Source organism: Corvus kubaryi, unplaced genomic scaffold, assembly GCF_017639235.1.
Source record: "Corvus kubaryi isolate FWS band 111438036 unplaced genomic scaffold, C.kubaryi_AGA036_p1.0 37398, whole genome shotgun sequence".
Classification (NCBI taxonomy): Eukaryota; Metazoa; Chordata; class Aves; order Passeriformes; family Corvidae; genus Corvus; species Corvus kubaryi.
In genome coordinates this window covers 33,351,005-33,372,644 of record NW_024581137.1, presented here as the reverse complement: position 1 = coordinate 33,372,644, position 21,640 = coordinate 33,351,005, and the positions used below count along the sequence as shown (strand labels likewise).

The 21,640-nt window shown below is 38.1% G+C and overlaps 1 protein-coding gene across 4 annotated transcripts in view; it reads left to right on the top strand.

Annotated features, from left to right (window-relative positions):
• The window catches only part of GLCCI1 (glucocorticoid induced 1), a 54,323-nt gene that overhangs the window by 14,048 nt on the left and 18,635 nt on the right, over positions 1–21,640 (top strand). For 3 of the 4 annotated variants that reach the window (XR_006018523.1, XM_042043145.1, XM_042043144.1), the window contains exons 2-3: positions 6,128–6,279; positions 14,225–14,311. Coding sequence is in view for 3 of the 4 variants with exons in the window: in XM_042043145.1 (XP_041899079.1) it covers positions 6,128–6,279; positions 14,225–14,311 (239 nt within the window). In the remaining variant the exon portion in view is untranslated. The remainder of the gene's footprint in view (positions 1–6,127; positions 6,280–14,224; positions 14,312–21,640) is intronic. The other variant, XM_042043146.1, reaches the window with a different exon arrangement.

The following is a 21,640-nucleotide window of genomic DNA, read 5'->3' as shown; positions in this document are numbered from 1 at the left end:
CGTACTGTGGGTCAGTGTGTGTATGATTTTCCTTTGAAGGAACAAGCTGGTTTTGTTTTATGTTGTTTTCCCAGTATAGGTTACATCCTGTCTTGATAGACTTCTGTTTCTTGCAGTTCAGTCTGAATTGTCATGAGCCTGGGCAGGTACAAAACCAAATCTGCCCTGACTACCAGATTGTAAAATGCTCTGTGTGGAAGACTGGCTTCCCTCTTCATTTTTTTTTTTTTAATCCCTGAAGAATTCTGTATGTAGAAAGCATATAATTCATGGACCTGGATCCTTGTTCGGTTTTGGTTGTTGGAGCCTTGGTTAGATTTTGGTGCTGTTCTGTGCTGCCATTTTTTTTTTTTTTTCTTCAGTTAGGATGATGAGAGGAAATAGAGTGGATTGTGTCAGTCTCCTAGTAACTTAGAATGTCATCCCTCTTCATTTTTAGTCATTCTGTCTCTTGATTTCTAAAGATAGAAACTGGGGAATAATTTCTGAAGTTGATACAACTGAACCAAAAGCAATGTGGTGCACATAATGAAGACAGACGTTTTAAGTGGATGAATGTAAAGTATTTTAGAGATGTATCGGAAGGTAACTTGAAAAGACTGTCTCTTCTTATATTCTCTTAGAATTATAATTTTGGTAGCAAAACACTGTACTGCCTTTTAAATGTTTGAAAAAGCTAGTATTTTGCTTTAAGATATTAAAAAGATTAAGCAATTTAATTTGAAATTATGAAGGAAGAGTGCAGTAATTTCACATTTTTTCCTTTCAATTGCATAAAACGGTGCTGTGGGTTTTTTTAAGATGCTATTTAAAATCCTATTTTTTATTATTTTGTATGAACAGTACATGGCAAACAGTGTGCTCTTTGTTGCTCTGCACCTTTCTGAACTGTTAATGCAGTCATGCAGCCAGTTAGCAGACTGGGTCAGAAACAAGTCTGTCAGTCACTGGCAACTGGGAAATGTCTTTTGAGCCAATAGATCTCTTTGCTCCTCTGGAGTAAAACTTCAGGGGACCCCAAATCCCTTGTTAATCTTTTTCATGAGAGATTTTGGCTCCAATTACAAGAGAAAAGCCTTCTTGAGAATGAAGGTTGAAATATTTTTTAGAGTGGCCTCTAAATCCTCCTTATTCCATCTTTTTCCTGGCAAAGTCATAGAGACAAGTTCTGCAAGTTAAACATGCACTAGTTGGACCATCTACCTATATAATCAGAGCAGGAAAGACCAATCAGATACACATTCAGATATCAGCACAGTGGGGTGGTTTTTTTTTTACTTGCTTAAAAAGCAAACCAACAAAAAAAACCCACCTCCCTTGACCAGACTCTTCAGAGACAGAGTCCTTTTGAATCCAAAAATCTACTTTTGTGCTACTCAGGGAATCACTGTCCAAAGTAAGCAAGAGCAAAGATAACCCTTCGTCATGCTTGTACAGGGTGTAACAGGAGGAGGGGCTTTTAACTAGGTGTAGGACAGTCATCAGTAGCTGCTGTGGGAAATGTGACCTAAGTGATGTCAGGCCATCATTCTTATGGGTCACTGTGGTTCACCATTCCTTAATATTCAGCTTTCTATTTCTAGTTTTTGATTTCCTAGGCTGCATTCCCACATAAGGCATTATTTAAGAAGCATTCACACATGCACTTCTTTAGCTCATTGGGTTAGTAGATTTTTATAAATTTGTTGTCATATCTGGTAGGAATGTCCTAGAAGTACCTGATACTATTTAATGGTGCTATACCCAGTCTCTGAACATTCTTTGAGCCAGACTACTTGAACTCTGACTCTGTGGCTCTTGAAAAGAGTCTTAAGCAGACTAGGAAATCCATCATAGTCCTCCTAAGAGTATTTTTGGAGAAAATTCTTTTGAAGTTAATATTAATTTCCTAGGTGAAATCTGAAATTCTTAAGGAATGGATGAGTCCTAAGCTTGGACTCATTTCACTTGTAACTTGTGACCAAAAGGTTGTGCAGGGTGCTAGCAGCTAAACTGAAGAGAAACAACATCTCATGAAAATGTATTGTGGGATTTAGTACTGATAGTTCATGGTGTCTTGGGTTAATACTTTAAGTTAAAGAACTTTTGAGAAAAGAAACTAAGAAATTACTTCAAGAATATTGTCTAGCCTTTTGTCAGGACAGTGTCATGATTAGCTGACATCAGTAGTGAGATGACAACACTCCTAGTCTGGGGGAAGACTTAATCTTACTTTTATTTCACGTTTTTCACTCAGCTTGAGAGGAGTCTGTGTTATCTGAGACATTCTTAGGATAATTTTAGTCTTTGAAAATCAGTTACATCTATGCGAGTACAGGAGTGGAAAAGTTTTGGCCGAATTTGAACTGGATTTGCTAACTGTTGAAAGAACATGGGGAGAAAAGATGCTGACAGATGAACTCTGGTGGATTGAGCTGAATCAGTTTTTTTAATGCTACCAATGCTAACTGTCAGTATTGCTCTTCTACTGCAGGTGATTCTCCTCATTGCACATGTGGCACAAAGCTTTATTTAAGCTGAAAATGGACTGTGAACATGGCTTTCAGATTATGTACAGGTTACCTGTCTAGCCTAGATGGGAAGGCAAGCTCTTCATTTTAGAGCTCTAGCAGATGGTTTTATTTGAGTCCCATGTCCTTTCCAAAAGAGCTGTCGTGTTAGCCTCTTACTGAATTACATTTTGCTGTCAGAGAAATGGAAACCTTTTTTCAGTCAGTCTAGGTGGTATAACTAGAATTCTCTTTGCTCTCAACACAGCATGCAGAATCATGATTTCATGCAGTTTATTTTAGTTGATTCCTGCTGGGAGGTAGGATCATGCTGAATTTTGCCAGCTGTAGTATTCAGGTGGACCCTTGTGTCATTTTGTATAACATTAACATTCATAACTAGAATTGTGTAGCAATTTGCCCTAAATACATGCCATTAAAACTTGTGGCATTTTTTAAATAACACATAGCATCAGAGGATATTCTGAGTTGAAAAGGACTCACAGGGATCATCGAGTCCCACTCTTAAGAGAACAGCCAATACAGAGATCAAATCCACAGCCTGGGCATTATTGTCATCATGGTCTAATCCACCAAGCTAATCTTAGTCGTCATGAGGTATTTTGCCTTGCTGCAAGCATATGTCTTGCTTTTTTAATTTCTGGCTAACTTCCTCAGGTAATGTTATGCTGCTTAAGTGCTGTGATCTTAAGTTTGCTTATTCTGGAGGTAGAATTGGTTTTCATATGAGATGTCTCACTTTTCACTGAGGAAGACAGCAGAATCCTTTGACTTACCACTGCAGTAAAATCCATTCATATGCTTGAGATGTTGTCAGATGAGTTTTAGTCTGAAACTTGGATAAAATCAAGTCTGTAATTTTAGAGATTTCTTTGTTTTGTTGAAGCCTTTCTGAATGCTGAAGTCTGTTGGCTATCTTCAGGAGCTGTTGAAGCACTTCAGCTACTTCGATTCTCTGAGAAAACTGGAACATGAGGTTTCCAACCAGAGAAAGTGATTTGGGCTGGAGAAGGATATTCATGACAGCATCAGCATTCCATTGATAATGAAAATTTGAGGAGAAGTGTTATGTAGTAGCTCCCTAGAGTAGTGGGAAGCCAGACTTAGGAGGTGAGAAAAGCAAGATTAAGAAATAAACTCTGAGAGCAGTTCTAGTACTTAGAAAACAATTTAAGCTGACCTGATCTGCCACTGTTGGGGTCCAGTACAGTGATGCTCTCCAGGGCATCCCATCATCTCTGAATACATTACTGTACAAGACACCTTGTCAGATGATAATTTGCAAAAGTTCCTTCAAATGTTGTGCTTATAGATCCCGTCTCCTTTATTTTTTATGATCTAATGATATATCATGAAAGATGAGGAGCCAAAACTGTTACTGAACAGACCACAGTGCTGCTGCTGTTCTAGTGCTCCTGGCGGTTTCTGCCCATTATGTTGTGGCAACTTTGCTGTAATGGGGAAAACCATGTGTTTATGACTTTGGGGGGATGCACTTTTCTTTATGTTTAACTCAGTGAATTGCTTTCACACCTCTGTGCATGCCATCTCAAAGGAGATGGAAGGAGCACAGACAACGGTGGAATAGGGATGGCATTACATTTTTGTTAACGTGAATTGATTTATGCAGTTCAGAAGTGGTTTGTTTCCTGTAATTCAGAGTAATATTGATGAATATTAGGGACTTTGGAAATCACATCTTGAACATTTTCTTCTCTTGGCTTCAGGGCTTGACAGTGTCTTGCAGTCCACTTCCAAAATGACCATGGAGAAATAAAACTAGTAATTTTTGGTGGTGTTGTTTCTCTTCAGTTTTAATGGCATTAGTGTAGTTACTAATGTTGGGATTCGTTGTCTTTCTTCTGGATGTAGAACACGTCACAGACCGTAGCTAATTCTCTGGTTGTATATATTTTGTTGTGTCTTTTAGGCTTGTGTTTTCTTGGGTTTAGTCCTTATTTCCTCATCTTCAAACATAATTTTGTGCATTGTCTTTGACTTGTTTTAAAAGGTGTTTTTTGAGAAACTTTCAGAACTTGGGCTACCTGAAACAGTAGCATAGTGCCATAGCGTGACAGGGAAGGTTGGAAGAATTCTTTGTAGCTGTGTACCCATTAGGTACACTTGTGTTTCAGCACAAATGTAAACACTCGTTTCATTTTTAAAATTTGTCATCTTTATTTTGGATTTCAGACTTCTTTACTTTTAATGGTTCAGGGATCTTTCTTAAAATGCCAGTTTGTCACAATGGGAATCCTATAAGAATAGATCTGTTTGAAATGGTAGGGGTATGATTTATAGATAAGGCAGTCAAAGCAATTATAGTGTGAGGCAGTATGATGTATTACATCATGTCAAATTCACAGCATTACTTAAAAGTCTTCACCTAAAATTTGTAGCTAATGCAGTGTTTCAGCAGATCTATATTTGTATAAAATGGTCTGTTTTAACATTATTGTCTTCATATATGATGCTGTAACCATGCTGTATTAGTGCAAGCTACACCCTAATTGTGCTGAATGCTATATATCACATTGATGGTGGACCCTGCCTTTTGAGATCCATCAGTTCTAGGTGATACACAAATAGAAAATGGTTGTGAAGGCCAGTGGCCTTGTTTGGAGTCAGAAGTGTGCCAGCAGATCTGCTCTCACATTCTGAGCAGTGAGTAGGCTTTTGGTGGGTCAGATCAGTGCATATCATGTGACTAATTTGGAAGGTATCTCACCTGCGAATTTCTTTTAGTAGGGGTGAGCAAAACAGACAGTAGTTGCCATGTAGGGCTTAGGTTGGCTGAGGTGGAGTCTAGACGATGAGTATATAAAGTAATTTTGCCTAAAGGACAAAGCAAGACAATCTAGAGAGTGTGCTGTAAAACTCCTGTTCTTTCCCACATCAGTCTCGTGAATCACCCTGCACTTTGCTCTCCAAATGAAATACAAGAAAAAGTGTTCCATGATCTGGGTGTATGGAGAGAGAAGTACAGGGAGGAGTCAAGGATTGCAGGCAAAATGAGGAGTGAAAACAAGCAAGGCAGCTGCTCTGACCTGAGCTCTTTCAGAGGGAAAGACACAGACACACTCTCAGCTTGCTAAGGCCTGTAGCAGGATCTTGTAAATAATACGGACTTGATTTAAATTATGAAATAATATGGAAAAGAGAATAAATTGGATAGGGATTTTCTTGATAACCACTATTTTTCTCATTATTTGTATTGTAGTATCTAGAAAGCTAAGCAAGCTGACTTAAAGAGTGCTATACTGTGCTATATTTTCTATTTCTGCGTGTCTGGCTTTCCTGAGTTGCATCATCACTGTATTTAAATTTGCTTGATGTTTTTTGCTGATGAAAATACATAGCATAAGTAGCCCAGTTCTTCGCAGATATGAACACCTGAAGCATTGTGGGGGTTTTGTGACTGTTAAATTTTCCCTTTTCTATTTGTTTTTCTGCTTTGTCTGATGTTATTTGCTTTGATGTGATGGCATTCTTTTCAGCTTGGCATTTAGACAAAGGTTTCTGATATGTTTTTGCCATTGTGTGTCATAGCTAGCTTTTAACATTTCGCATCAAATTTAGCCTGACTTTTTTGTTGGTTTTGTTCTGGTTTTCTACAGTGGACAGGCCAAAATCCCAGCAAATCAGAACTTCTGGTACCATAAGGCGAACTTCTTCTTTGGACACAATAACAGGACCTTACCTCACAGGACAGTGGCCACGTGATCCCCATGTACACTACCCTTCATGTATGAAAGATAAATCTACTCAGGTAAAAGCTGTAAAACAAGACAACAGAGATGTTTCATGTAACTGTCTACTCAATTTAATTCTGAAGAAATGTGGATTCACTTAATTTTATTATAAATATGAAACCCTAAAATAGGTTGCAGTAGTCTTTTTTTAATCGGTGCTAATGCAGTAACGTGGTATGCGACGGTAATATTTTTATGCTTTTAGAAAACAGTTTGTTAAAAATAATTTTCTCAGTGTGGGCAGATCTGTTGAGGCTGATCAATCTCAGCCTTGTGTCTGGTTTATTTTGAAGCTGCTATATGCAAAATTGTGCTGAATGTTATTTAAGAAAGAGTCCCTATAGCAGTGGCTGACAAACTAAAGATTTTACTAAGTCATGGTAATAAATCTGTTGGTCTCAAAAAGTGTGTTTGTGTGTATGCATGGGGGTGAGGGAAGGCTACGGAGGTTATTGATGGCCTGATACTCTTGTCATAGCCTTGGATTCTCTTCAGAGCTCTGTCTTTGGTAGGAGCCTATGGCAGGTAGGCTGCTGGGGCATTCTGCTGCTCCAGTGCTCTTTGGCTAGAAATGTGAACGTTCTTTCTTGCCTGCTTCCTCCTCCTGCTGGAGCTTGTTGCCCCCAAAGATGATTAAAAATACATAATTCTAACCAGCCTACAATTATTATCAAAGGAGCTGCATTCTTGTTTTTTCAGTAGTGCTTTTGGGGTTTGGAATAAGCCATTTGAGTTTGACTTCCAAACTAAATTGGAAACCAGAAGAAACTAGCTCTCTTCAGTTATGTTTTCAATCTAACAGGCAGTGTAGGTGTAGTTGTTAAATCAGTTGCTTATCTCTTGTGCCATGATTCTGATCCATAGTTATCATGGGTCTTGAAATAGATTCTATGGTTCTAGTCTTTTGTGTAATACTGAGTTTCTCAGGACAAGTTAGAATGTATGTAGAAGTTTCCTCGTCTCTAAAATATGCTGTCTTGCAATGCAGGAAGCTCTTTGATGGGGTAAAGATAAGCATAGAACGCTTAGAAAAGAAAAAAAAATGGGTCTGTATGTTTCAGAAATCTCATTTAATGAATTTGAGAAACTGATGATTAAAATGTTCCAAGAAAAATTTTAGAAACTTTGGTGAGGACCCTTTGGAAAAACCTGTCTTCATGTCCTGCTTATTTTGGAACCAGACAGTTAGTTTTAGCAAAAAAGCAGCAGTCATATTTACTGTCACAAAAGGATCTACCTAAAAAGCCCTTAATCCTGGATTTATTTTCAAGGTGCCTTCCTTTCACAATACTGTGCCTTTAAAGTCTTTCTGTTTTGAAAATAAAATTTCCATTCAGGAGATTTTCAGTAGCATGCTTTGTACTTACTTTATTTCTCAACCGCTCTCTTAAAATATATATCCATATCAATCTTTACAAATACTCTTATGAATAGAAAATTTAGAATATTTAAACATTCACAAACAAACCTTTTCACTAGTTACGGAAAAGATAAACAAAGTGTTCTATAAATATTTGAGCTCCAAGTATTTGGCAGTAAAATTGCTTTCCTAGTGAGCTCAAGTAAGTGTTCAGGTTATGTGAACTGTTGGCTGCCTCCTTTTGCCTCATTCAGAAACTAAAAATGAAGTTTTACCTTTTCAGCATAATCAGGTATAACAGAGAGGAAAAGCATACTGCTGTCATTACAAAATCAAGTATTATTTCAAAGGGGTAGGAACAGTGAGATCTCAGGGTTTGGATTTGTGGCTATCTCCTAGTAAAGAATTATATCAGCTGTCTTTTTTTCCAAGTTACGCCAAACTCAAGCGTTTATCAGTGCTTAAGCTGAGTCACTCCTTGGGACTATGAATATGTAAAAGGTAACAAGCATATTGATTTGCTCAGTGATTTCCAGTTTGAGGGGTTTTTTTGTTTGGTGGGGTTTTTTTTCCCAAATAAAATGCTCACTAGGAAGGCTTTAAGATGATCATAAAACATTGTCTTGTGTTTTAGTGTGTGTCTGGGTTTTTGTTGTTTGAGCTCTGTGTAGTTTGAAGTATATCTAATTTCGAGAACTAAGGATGAGTTCCAAGTTGTTGATAGGGTGCATGCATCGCAAATTAGGTTAAATAAAAAGAAGATAATGAAAATCAATAAACCATTCTTCTGTACGAGCATGTTTCATTGGAGAATAAATTATCTCTTGTTTTACTTATAAATTCATGAACAATGCTGTCAGTATAACTTACATGGTAGGTGGAATAATTATTTCTCTTTCAAGGGTATGTTTTGTTCCTAATTAAACATTAGTCTAAAATCCAGATTTTGTGGAGTTTTGTTAAGGTTGTAATTATGGCTGTTCCAAATTTCTTAGACTTTTTGTTTTTAAAGAAAGAGAGACAGTTTCTGGTCTTCATGGTGATCAGATGAACGTTTAATGAGTTTTATTCCAAGTTCTTGTTTCCACTTAAATTCTTTCAACCTGTATAATGCTCATGAGTAAAATGTTTCTTCATAAGAATAGATGGGAGGGAGCAGAATTTTGTTTGGTTTAGTTTCTGTCACGTCTTGGAGAATAGGACTACGGTTCATATTTCTGTGTCCCTCTTACTTGCCTCAAGTGATTTGACTGAAAATGCAGAAGAGCAGTGAGGTGGTTATGTTTGCTTTTGGAAAAATACACTGTAACACTGCATTGTGGTATTTGTACAAATCAGTATTTCTCAGAATTCTGTGTGTATGTTCATGCGTGTGTGTGTGCATCTGCATACAGCTAGCTGATCTTTAAGGAGCAGCACGTTTTGGATAATCAGAGGTATGCAATTTTATTTAGTCATGCTTTAGTATTTCAGAAATGCAGGTAAACTTCCTGTTGTAGGAAGTTACATTTGTTGATGTACTTCGTGATTCCCTTTCCTGAGTTCCTTCATTGTCCTACCTTCCTCTCCTTTTTTAAAATCTGAACTTTTCATTAAGGCCATTTAAAACTCAGTATAACTTCTTTCCCCATTTTTTCTGTCTCTTTTGGAGCACTGATGGAACAATTTTGTACACCACTTCTTTATGCTTCATCGTTTAAGTATTTCCCCCTTCATAGTGTAAAGAACAACTAGATATAGAAATGGCTGTGTCTAACCTTGGAATCTTCAGAAACCTTTGGATAATTGTCAGAGTTGATAAATATAATTATTTGGCAGTAGCTAAGTAATTAAAAAGATATTTATAAAATTAAAAAAGAGATATTAAAAAGAAACATGGTGTTAATGTCATAACAAAAATATTGCCAGTTAATCTGTGTAATCTTTCTCTATCTAAATAATACAAAGAAACAAACAAATGGCCAAGTGGCATATTTATTATCCAGTAATTTCCAATTGATGACTGAGGCATATCCAGCAATCCAACTGGAATCCAGTTTTTCTCATTGTATATGGCAATTAGGTATTGCACAGATGAAATGAAAGAAAGTTTGCAAAACACCTTTGAGAATTTTTACTTCTCTCTGACCTAAAGAACAGTGCAGAGTTACTAGGCTGGAATGCTTGGCTAAAATACGTTTTTCTTGTGGATAGGTCAAGGCTTTAATGTAGTTAGCTCTCGTTAGGCACGTTTTGTTTTCTTCTGGGTAGATTTTTTTTTTTTTTTTGCTCTAAAGTTAACAGTCATAAATGAAGAGGATCAATTCCATGAAGCTTTTTTATTGGTCTGTTAGTTGTCATTGATTTTATGGGATATTTTAATGATGTACACTGGCAGAAAGAACAGGGAATAAGATGTGTCATAGAACTATGAGTTTGTCCTTCGAACCTTACTTAACCTGGTAACATATGTTTAAGAGTCATAATTTGATGTTTAAGAGTCATCATCTATAGTCAAATTGACTTCTAACTGCTTTGGCAATTTCTTTTTGTGAAGTTTCTAGATGGCCTTTGAATGCTTTAGAAATACCTGAAAACCCATCAGTTCTTATGTTCTAGTGCTGCTGTTGGGTTTCTTTAAAACGTGGAAGTTCTTCAAAAACACATTGCTTCCCCTGTAAAGCATGGACATACATAGGTATTCCAGAATGCAGGCTGGATGTAGTAATTGGAGTGAAGGGCTGGCAATAAATGTGAGATACTTAAAGTAATACAGTCTTATTTTAGGTTTAGGTAGGTTGGTATGCTATGCAGTCATTCTGATATAAGTGGAAAGAATGTAGGTGTATGTCCCTGGCATGGGTGGAAAAGCAAGGCAGGATTACCAAACGTGTTGGAAAAAGTGCTGATCTCCACAAGGTTGGTGAGTAACAATGGTGGTTATGGTTTACATGAAGACTGAAGAGAGCAAACAGATGTGGCATTCTGAGCATGTCCTATCCCGTATGTCAACTGAAATGGAACATAAACCTTCACATCTTGAAAACAAAGGATCCATGTTTTGTAGGTGCAGCATGCGTTATCTAATGTTTTCAAGGTTCTTCCCCTAAAATCTTAGCAGGACTAATCCTTCTTCATGAAGTTCAGTGCATCACTTCTGTGATGCTCTAAATTTCTTTCTGCTCTGAAATGTTACTAGTTTCACATTAGGTGCCTGACCTCTCTTACTGTTAGAGGTACTCTTTCTCTCTGACTTGAGGTGCAGCAGCTGTGGTTTTGTTTATTGTGATTCAGATTTTTTTCTTCTGATACAATTCTGAATTATGGTTTGACTTTAATATTTTTTTCATATGTTTAACACTTGAGAAGTACACTTGCAGCTTCCATTGATTAGCCTCTTTTGTGGAAGTCGTAAATAATTTTCATGAAATGTGACAGATTGTGGATGCAACACATCCATCAATATTTGTGGTCTAAATGACAGCATTTAAGTGAGATATGAGGTGGTCAAACATAAGCTAAACTTAGAAAAGCAGAATTTCTGTTTGACTGCAACTAGTCTGGGGTGTTTCTGTTTGTTTTTTGAAAGCTTTTGCTTGAATACAAGGATTTGATGTTACAAACCCAAAACTATTCTTCATATAATGTGGATTACAATATATTATAAGCAGCAATTTCTGTGGTTTGAAGAAGACTACCTTGCTATAATATTGTAGTAACTGCTTATGTTGTATTATTTTTGTAAAGCTTTTTCTTTTTTAAATCTGCCTCGAAGTAGCACATTAATATAATGTTGTCCAACTTCAGTATTGTGCTAGGAACATCATACAGTGCTCGTAATCTAATACTGTAGGTAAAATTTGGGGTCACAGATAGTGTGCCCCTTGTATACTGTGTATATTTTGAAGGATTGTATCTTGACTCAGTTCACCAGGGGCTGAAAGCACCCATGTAGTCCTTGTCTCCAGGGAGATGCTATTTGAGTGGAAGAGAATGTCAAAGCATACTTGAACAAGTACAAAATTTAGGATTAAGTGAATAGATATTTTCTGATTTTTATTTTTGATTTCTGAATAAATCCTCTGCAATATAAGGATTCCCATCTCTCTCTCCTAACAGTCGGTGTTGTTGATGAACTTCAGGGGTTGATTTTAGTTTGCTTTTTGTCCTTGCTATCTGGATCAGTATCTGTGTTTACTAAAAATACTATCAAGCTCATGTATTCTATATATTTGTTTTGTTTTTTAACAGTGTACTTCTCTTCATTGAGAAAGTCACTTGGCTTTTTAGATTCTTGGTATCTTTTCAGTTTATTAAGCTGTAGTTGAAAGGATATGAGCTTATAGTGATCCCTGCTACACCCTCCTGCACTACCAGTAAGTATTTAAACTGCCAAACTGCCTGCTTCTGCATCATCCTGGTGTTCCCCAAATTGTGGAGCAGTGCTGTATTCAGAAAACACTCTTGAAAGATAAATTTTCTGAGAATTCCCTTTGCGATGCTGTTGTTGTGTGAGGGTGTGGCACTATATCCCAGCTGTACTTGGGATATAGTAAAATACTGTAAGAGCAATTTAAATTGGAAAGTAAATTGTAACAGATTGTGAAAGCCTGTGATTTTGAAAAAGTAAAAAATTTTCCTCATTTTCTCTAGTTCAGTAGAAATCTGCAAGCCACTTCAGTGTTTAAAAAAACCCATCATTTAAACCCAACAGAATGTCTTTCACACAAATTCCAGAGAAGATGGTAAGTACCTGATCTGCAAAAACAAGTAATTATTTAGAATGTGGCTCTGTTAAAATGCAGAGCAGGCAGATGCACACACAGGTGGCACATGCATGTTGGCAGAGGCTCTGCTTTGGGTCAGGAGAGTTAAGCATTGCCTGGCTGAGGGACTGCCTTGTCTTTCATGTAGTTTTAAGTATCTGTTTTAACTTTTCACATTTGATTTTATTCTTTTTTTCGTAACCGCATTATCTTCTGGTTTCTTCCCCAGACCCAAACAGAAATGGGTATTACGTGACGGAGTCAAGTAATAAATACACAGAACTCTTAATTTTTAATATAAGAACTTGTTTTTTCTGGGAGCATGCAGGAAAAACTTCAGGACTGATTTTTTTCCGTTTTGCTTTCTAGTCGCCCACACGGCTTGCTGGGCCTTTGGCTGAAGTATTACTGGTGGTGTAAAAATAGCAGAGAAAAAGCCCCACCAAAACCATGGAAAGTGCAGGGCTGGCAGAAAACACAAGAGGGTTGAGTAGGCCTGTGCACACAGAGACTGAGTACATTAAATATTAGCACTGATGAGTTAGGCGCTGGGCTGTAGGCTGTGTAATGCTGTGGCAGTGTGGTGGTTATGAAGGTGCAGCCCATGCTCTAAAATTGCAGTTCTGTGCTTGATGGTGCCATTCCTGGCCTGGTTTAGCTGGAGGGGCCTGGTCTGGGGGCTGCTCTCGGCTCCCTTTGCAGGGCAGCGAGGAGCTGTTGGCTTTATGGTGTTCTCCAAGGTGGTGGCCAGGCTCCTTCCTCAGCCAAACAGAATCTGTGTTATCCATGTGGGTACTACAGAAGTTTCTAGATCCTAGATAGGAAGCAAGAGTAAGGAAAGCTGTGGAGGATCAGGGTTTCCATGCCTGAGAACACGTCCCACAGGGATGTGGATCCCAGATCCTATTTGTCCTGCCGGCTGGGATTCTGTCTCCCTAGAAGTCTCAGCAGTGGCCCCCTCCCTTAAAAACCCCATGGACAAATTGTTGTTTTCAGTGGTATGGTTTTATTTCTTTTGGACTTACTGTGAAATATTCAGCTGATACCAGTAGAAGCTGTTGGGGAAAAAAGCCCCCAACATAAACAGCTTTATATTTATGTGCCTGTAGCCCTGTGTTTTATATAGTTGATATCCCAAACTCTTCCTGAATTTTAGATGTTTCCATTGTTCCTGTGACTCTCTTGGTCAGGAATTCTGGTGGATAACCTCAATTTTCATAATAGCCTTGTGGCGAATAAGCATAGTAGTTGAGAGTTTGGGCTTTCAGATGCTTCTCAGTCTTTGGGGTTTAACTTTAGCTCCTGCATCTGAGGACAGTCCCCAAACGTCTTGGCTTTGAGATATGGCTGAAAAAGGCCTGCGTGTTACGGTACTGCTCGTGTAAGTTGGTGCCAAAAATAATAAAAGGTGTATCAAACTCTATCAAGTCAGAGTTAGCAAGAAGGGATTGGTTGTGTGGTCCAGTGGTTGAGGAAGACAGGTGAGAGAAGTGAATCCTGGCTTGAGGTTGTTGTACAGTTTTTTTAATCTTGTGGTTTTCTAAACTGTCTGCTGAGTGAAACATAGACATGGATACCAAAGCACCAGGTGGGAGCAGCCAGGTGAGGTTTTTGTCAGGCCTCTGATTCCTTATTCAGTAATGTGCATTGTTCTTGTGCTTTGTAAATGCAAGTTTACAAAGCTTTGGTTTTCTGTATTGCTTTTTATTTGTTGAGACTATTAGTGCTGCATATCAGATTCTGAGATTTATTCACGTAACTCTGACACTGCCTAAAGAGTAAAGCAGTAATTTATGCCAAAAGTTCGTCTTACCTGGAGAATTCAGTACAGTGCATTTTTTTTTCCCCCCCTTCTAGACACCCAGTTGTTGGGCTGAAGAGGGAGCAGAAAAGAGATCACATCAGCGCTCAGCATCGTGGGGAAGTGCTGATCAGCTGAAAGAGGTGAGAAGTTTTACACAGTGGAGCCTTTCAAATTTTGATAAGCCCAAGATATTTTTTAAACCCTTGCTGTAGTCATGGAATCTGCACCCTTTCCCTCTCCTCTTTTGCTTTTGAAACAGGTTTTACCTCCAATCTAAGAGTTGTTTGAAGAGTGATTGTTATTTTATGCTTGTTGGACTTCCTCCCTGCATACTATGAAGCATTGGCTGTGAAAGACTGGCCAGAGTGAGCATTGAGGAACCAGCTTCTTGTTGCTCGCTTTCTGTTCAGTGTTACCTTAGTTAGCTCTCTGATCTTTAATGCTGCTCTCCTGAAAGAGGCAAAGTGTCAGGTGGTGTGTTAACATATTCTTGTTTAGAAATTTTGTTCAAATTTTAGGTTGGAGATCGAGAGGACACCGCTTTCACAAAAAGGTGTTGATACAGTAATGGTATGAGTACTTGAAATGCTCTTTAGTCAAAAATATTTTGCTGTAGACTATAATTGCAACTAGAAAGAACCTACCAAAAGTGAAGTGGATTTGCATCATGAGAAAGTAGATACAGTAAAATGGTCTCCAGCTCAGCTGAAATGACAGTATCTCAGTTTTTGTCCCAGTAACCTCCATTTTGTCCAGAGTTTGAGTAACTAAATCTGTCCAGAACCTAATAAGGGGCTACATTCAGCCTCATGCCGCTGTCAGGAAGGGTGTAGCCTCTCTTCTTCTTCTGCACTTTCTTAAAAAAAAAAAATCCTGCAGCATGTTCCCATGAGGTGTAACTTTCCCTCATACTCTGGGCTTTTTGCATGTTCTTTCCTGACTCTCTGTTGAATAGGACATTCAAAAATGAGAAGAAATGTATAGGTTATCTTAGGAGAAGAAGTTAGAGGCAGTATATATTCCTTTTCTGGACAGACATTGATAGAGTAATTATCAAAAGGAGTAATGCAAGTTTAATTACTCAAATTTTAAAATCACATTTGACAAATACGGAATAATCTTGCAATCCACTGGTGGCAATAGCCTCATTTTTAAAGATGAGGACCTGGGCCAAAGGGAGGTTGATCCAAAGAGGTTTTTCTGTTCCCATCTCACTCAGTACCTCTTATGAAACCTTGATGTGTTGGAACATGGGCCTTCAGTTGCCTGGATGACTTCATCTGCAGCTGTGAGGAAGCATTCAGAATCACAGATTAAGTGATCAGAAATTAGTGCAGAAGGAGTTTTGTGTCAGAGAAGTTTTGGCTTAAACCTTACCTACCAGCACAAAGAAATTATAATACAGACAGGAGGAGCATCTGTTTTTCTAGGATAATGTTTCCTTGCTTTTACTGAGAGACTATCCTTCGTATTCTGGCAGTTCCCTATCAACTTGTGCAACAGGCAGCTGTACTTCACCACAGGCCTGTGGCTGTCAGTGATAGTGAAACCTTCAGCATATAAGCAAGTCTCTGCTATTTGATAACAGTGATCCATTGTGCTGGGTTGCCACCCTCTTGGTGTACTGACCACACGAGAAAGATAAGAAATGTGTGGCCAATGTGTTTCACGGTTCCTTTTTCGTTAGAATGCATTAGTGGACAAAATAGGTTCTGTGGAAGGGAGTTGTTTCTATCCAAACTTTGCAATGGTTGTTCGCCCCAAAACCACCCTTGTCTTCTTCAGCTTACAGTTCTTCCCCTTCCTCTGTTTTCCTTTCTCAAGCTACTCAGGACAGTTTTCTTACCTTTTCTAGTTCCTTGGATTCATAACCCAGTGTCATTCTGCATGCATCATCCAGCACTCGTCATCTACCCTCTTAGAGCTCTTACTCTGTTACCTTCCAGCTCCTTGTCAGTTGTGGCTCTCCATTGTTTGGCTTCTATTTTATCCCTTTCTTTTTCCTTTCCCTCACGTGTCAGCCTGTGTGTGGTGGGTGTTAAGTGTTTGTTCAATACCAAGAGTATCTGTGCACTCACTTTGTTTGTGCCACAGTAATCTGCAGTTCCTGGAAGGAGGAATTCTCTGGGGTGGTTCCATTCAAAGTGTGAAGCCCACGAGAGGCAGAATTGTTAACAAATGCAGCTGCCAGTTCCAGATATCTTTCTTGAACATGTGCAAACTGAAATTTTTGCCAAAGCTTCACCAAATGTAAAGATTCTTCCAAGGGACTAGAAGAGCACATTTGCAGCATAAAGGACCCCCAGGCAAATGTTTGGCTTTTTCATCCAAAACAGTGGAAAACAGAACTATACAGGTAAAAAGCTAAAGTAATGTGTTTTGGCACATAAAATGGTAAAATCTCTTCCACCCCCCTTTCATTTTAAATCACATTCTTAAACAACTGTAACACTTGTACTGAAGTCTGATGGGGAGGAGATAGAAGATCAGAATGTTGCATGGTAGATATTTGACAAAACTACGGGCAGCTGAAAGCAAAAGCTTAAGTAATGAAAATAAAAATACCACCTTCTCCTGGGCAATTGCTTTTGTTATGTGTGGTGTAGGTAACATTGTTCTGCTTAGAATTTTGAATTGTTTCCCATAGTGTTTGACAGTAAACAAGTAGATAGCTGTTTGCAGTTTCCTTGGGTTGTTTTTGCAGTTTGGATTCATGTTTTCTTGCTTCAGAAATTAATGGGATGGTTTCTAGCATGGTTTTTTTTTTTTTAATATGTTGGTTCTGTAAACTAGCTAAACACTTGTGTGATAGTTAGTGGTTTTGATAAAATAAGATTGAATATGCATTTAAGTTTAAAAAAATTATTTTCTTGGTTAAATTTGAGTACTATTAAAATGAGATACATTTGTTTAATACAACTGGTAGCTCTTTTTTAAAGATCTGTATCGTAAAAACTAAGAGTGAGTGTATAGGTTTAAGATCCCAAGCAAGCAAATGAATTCAGAATTACCACTTTTAAAAAGGATTTCACTTTGGGTAGTAAAACTTACTTTGCCCTTAATTGGGATAGGTATGTGTCAGGATTAAATGTCTAGCACTGAAATAGATATATTTGCTTTCTTGTAGTGAGTCTGTTAGAAATTTAGAAGTCCCCAGCTCTCAATATAAACTTCCCTTTAATAATTTCATAACGAAATCTGCTTTTAAAGAATTTGTTTATTCTGAAGGGCTCTACTACTTGATTTTAGGAAGTCTTGAGTGTAACTTGTCTAAGATGATGCCGGACTGCTTTAACATTATTTCAGTAGGTACATGTCTTGACTGGGAGATGAAGATTGCTATCAGTCTTTATACTGGATACAAACCAAGTAATGGCTAAAAACACTGGTATTTTTTCCCTTTTCAACCTGAATAATTAGTTTGAAATTCTGTTGACGTTGTTCAGGGACAATTTTAGTTATAGCTTACCCTGAACTGGAATTTACCCAGAACTGGGAAAAACCCTCTATTTTAAGCAAGTAGTTTTCGCTTTGTATAGGTTTTTAAAGACATATTTCAGACAGCTGATTTTTCACTTCCCTTAAGCAGCTCTCTGTGCTATATCTGTTACACAGACAGCAACAGCCCCCCATTGGAAGGTCCCTTTTGCTCTTTCAGAGTACTTGAAAAGGACTTGGGAATAAAAGAGAATTGAATATGAGAGCTTGCATGCCTAATGGGCTTTCATATACCAATTGAAAGATTGTATTCAAAGGTTTAGGGTGAATTTCTAATGCTTGTTTTGCTTTTTGACTTACTGGTTAACTCGTTTATTAACAAACATTTAGTGATTGAGGTGGAGCTCACTCATTGCCAAGGAGTTTGTGGTTTGTTCAGCAGTAGGAAGTTACCATGTTGTGTAGCCTGAGCTGTAGAAATACAGCCTATTGACTGGTAAATATTAGTGAGCATTTGGAGAGGTACAGTGGGATGTGTCAGGTTCCTTCATATTCGTCTGCATCTAGGTCCCTTCAAAAGGGAAAAACTACCAAGATACTCTAGATTATCCCAGTGTTGTAAAGCACTGACCTAATTTGGTTATTTCTCAGTTTAGTGGCATTAGTTATATTAGACTGCATGCATATTACAAGTGGCATAGACAAAATTAATATTATTCATTGTACAGCTTCGAGCTGGAGAAATACTTAGGAAGCAGAAAATATATTTGTAGGGGGTTTTCGTGATTTGTTTAATAATCCTGGATGGTCATTTTATCTTTGACTGACAGTAAACCATTAAGACCAAATTGAAACTTTGTGCCCTGAATGACTTTGTGTAGGTTTCTGATGCACTGATCTTTGTGTTTCCTTGGTGTTCATTGTTGGTGGGGGTTTTTTATAAATTACTTTAAAATAGGTGAAGAAAAGAGTCTTGCCGCTGCATCAGCAACATTGTAGAGAACAGTCACTGGAAGAGCAAAGGCTGAAAATTCTCTTTAATTTTTTTTGAAATGTGCACAGATTTATGCTGTTTTCCCCCTCCATGCAGTCACATGAGAGTACTTGCCAAATTGTGAATTAAAAGATGTACTTTGAAATTCCCTACATATATGTTTACCCATCAAAATGTAGCAAAACAGTTTTCAATAACAAAGGGCATTCGAACATTGGAAGTAGCATTCAAATTGAGTTCACTCCTTTATAAATTCCTTGATTCTTGTTTTAAAATTTGTTTTACTTTCAGCTGTATCCTCTAAGAAAATAGCTGTATTTTCTAAAGGAAATGTTCTGCATGTCTTCAAGTTAGGTAGGCAGGGAGAACATTTGAATTTGTTTACTTATATAATTCACATGTTATGGATCTAAGTGCACATATGCGCAAGGCTAACACTTAAATGTCTTCGACAAGTGGATGCTTTAGGATACATGTGAGATCTTTTTGGGATGATTTACATATGTTCCTTAATATGACTGTGTATGCCCCAGTCATGTTCATGCTCAGAACTTGGGCGTATGAGGGAAGTGGTGTCCCAAACCTTTTCTGTTCTTAGCTGCTCGGTGAAAATGGAGTGTTTTGTTACTGCCCTTTGGTTTCCCCAGCATAGCACATGGTTCCTTTCCTGCCATTTCCTTGGCACTATTTTCTTTGAATAGATCTGGTCTGATGGTGGATCTTCAAGTGCCTGTTTTCCTGATACCACTCACTTGGCACCATTTTCTTCGCACAGCAGGCTCCCTAGCTCATATTAGCTGCATCAGTTGAGTGCCCAAGAGAAAGGATCTGCTGCTTCTTTGAGATAATTGGTAGAACAGGTGCCATCAAGGCATATGTTTCAGATCCTTTTTTACTCCATAAATTATATTTGTTTTGTAAGAATTAGGGTACCTCATAATTGTCTGTAGATCATTTTGCTTATGTTTGATGCTCTGATGATGCTTCTCTACCTGAGAAGAAGGTGTAGATAAACTTCAAGGAAGCTAGCACAGCTGTCTATTCCTGTTAGTAGTAGTGACTTTATTTCAGTTTGAGATAGAGAATAATTGGTAATTAAAAGACAATCTTATAGAAGAAAAAGAGCTATTGCAGTGTCAGAATTAGCTTTAGCAAGTGGTAGAACACTGTGGACTCCCCTTGGTGAAGAGCTGGAGCATCATTTAGTTCAGCGAATTTCATGTACTCATTGACACTGCACAGACAACCAGCAGGCCTCTGTCTCCCAGGTCTGCAGGATAAATAAGAAATGGCGAATTCCTTTTTATATGCCCATTGTTACTTTCTCATTTTCTTGTCGAAAGGTAACTACCACATCATGGACAGTTAGGGTCCTGCAAGTTCAGGGCTAAGGATGTATGATCTAAGAAGGCACATCTGTTTCTTCACTGCATTGCTTGTTTGGCTTAAGTGATCGTATCAGCTCCAGATACACAGTCAAATCAACTATTTTCCCTCTTCCGTTTCTCCTCAGTGACCCAAGAAGTCTTTTCTTTGTTAGTGTCAAGAACCTATTGACTGCCAAAATACACATACTCTTGAGGTGGCTGAGAGAACCGTAAATTCCAGGGATCCATTGATTCCTTTCACAGTATCAGAGCTTCAAGGTTTTTGGCTAGCCTAGAGACATACCAGCCTATCAACACTCTCCCATTTAGAGCTTTCACTATCCAAATTTTAGGGTGAGAGGCTATGTCCTCAAAGATTTGCAAGCTTACTTGTGACAGAAATCAGTCAGCCAGACCTCTGAGGTGGTATTGTGTAGTTATTTTTTTTCATAGTGTGCTCCTGAGGAGAACTCAAAAACCATATTTCATTTAAATTAAACAAAATAGTGTATTTAACTTTTTGATTTAGGAGGAAGTGCATGGCATCAAGGAGAGGCAGTAGAAAGGAAGGATTTATATACAGCACTCTCCTTGCTTTCTGATTATTCTTGTAGCCAGCCATCTCTGTCCACAGCTGTCTTCTGATCTGGGCATCATTTTTCTCCTCTGTTTTTAAAAGGGAAGATGAAGATTATTTCCCAGTTCTCCCCATTCTTCAGCATTCCAATGTAAGACACAGATATTTGTAATGTGTGTATATTTACCAGAGTAGTTACCTGCATGTTTTTTCATCTATGGAGTTAGGTTTCCCAATTGCTGTTACTCCTACAGGAAGAAGGGAAAAGTTCCCAACAAACATATGTATATTTTTTAGAGGTGAAATATCTCTTCATACTCCGAAGTTTCTTGCAACATGGTGCTTGAGTTGCACCTTTTATCAAGAGCTTAGTGTCCCAGTTCTCTAAATGTAGCTCATCTGTGTAAGTAATGCAGCTGTATTAGGGCTCTGTTTTTCTGGATGTATTGAACACACAGACCCTTTTGGAAGTCTTGAACTGTTTGTCTGTTGTTTAAAGATCAAAGCATTCAGCCATTTCTGAGTAGCAGTTCTCTAAATATGGGTAACGAGCTGTGGCAAGACTTGATATGAAGCCCTAAAGGTAGATTGTTCTTCTGTGAGTGCTACCAGAAGCAGCACAAAGAAAAGTTCACAGCCTGCAGCAAAGCTCCATCCAAACCTCTTCACCAAGCACTGTCATCTCTGACACTGTGAAGAGTGATGTGAAGTGATTCTCTGCCTCAGAGTTGCTTTGCAAGAGTACCAGTGATATATTTAACTACTTGGAAATAACCACAGAGTGCATGTACTTGTAAGTTGTCACTCAGAAGGAGAGGTTAGTTTCCAGCTGATGTATGAATTCCATGTGCATTCATTCTCCTTACTTGCCCTCAGGTTTTTAAAAATTCTGTCTCTAGCTGAGTTAAAAATGAAATGGGGCCATGCATGGCCTTATATACCAGTGAGCTGAGCATGAGGAACAGTAGGATTTGAGCCTAAGGGAACAAATTATCCGGTTTTAAGGAAGTGTCTGTACCTGTTGTGTGAATTTGCACATAGTCTAAACTTTTGAGACAATGTTTATAGAGGTAAGTACTCTCTTTCATGTAGA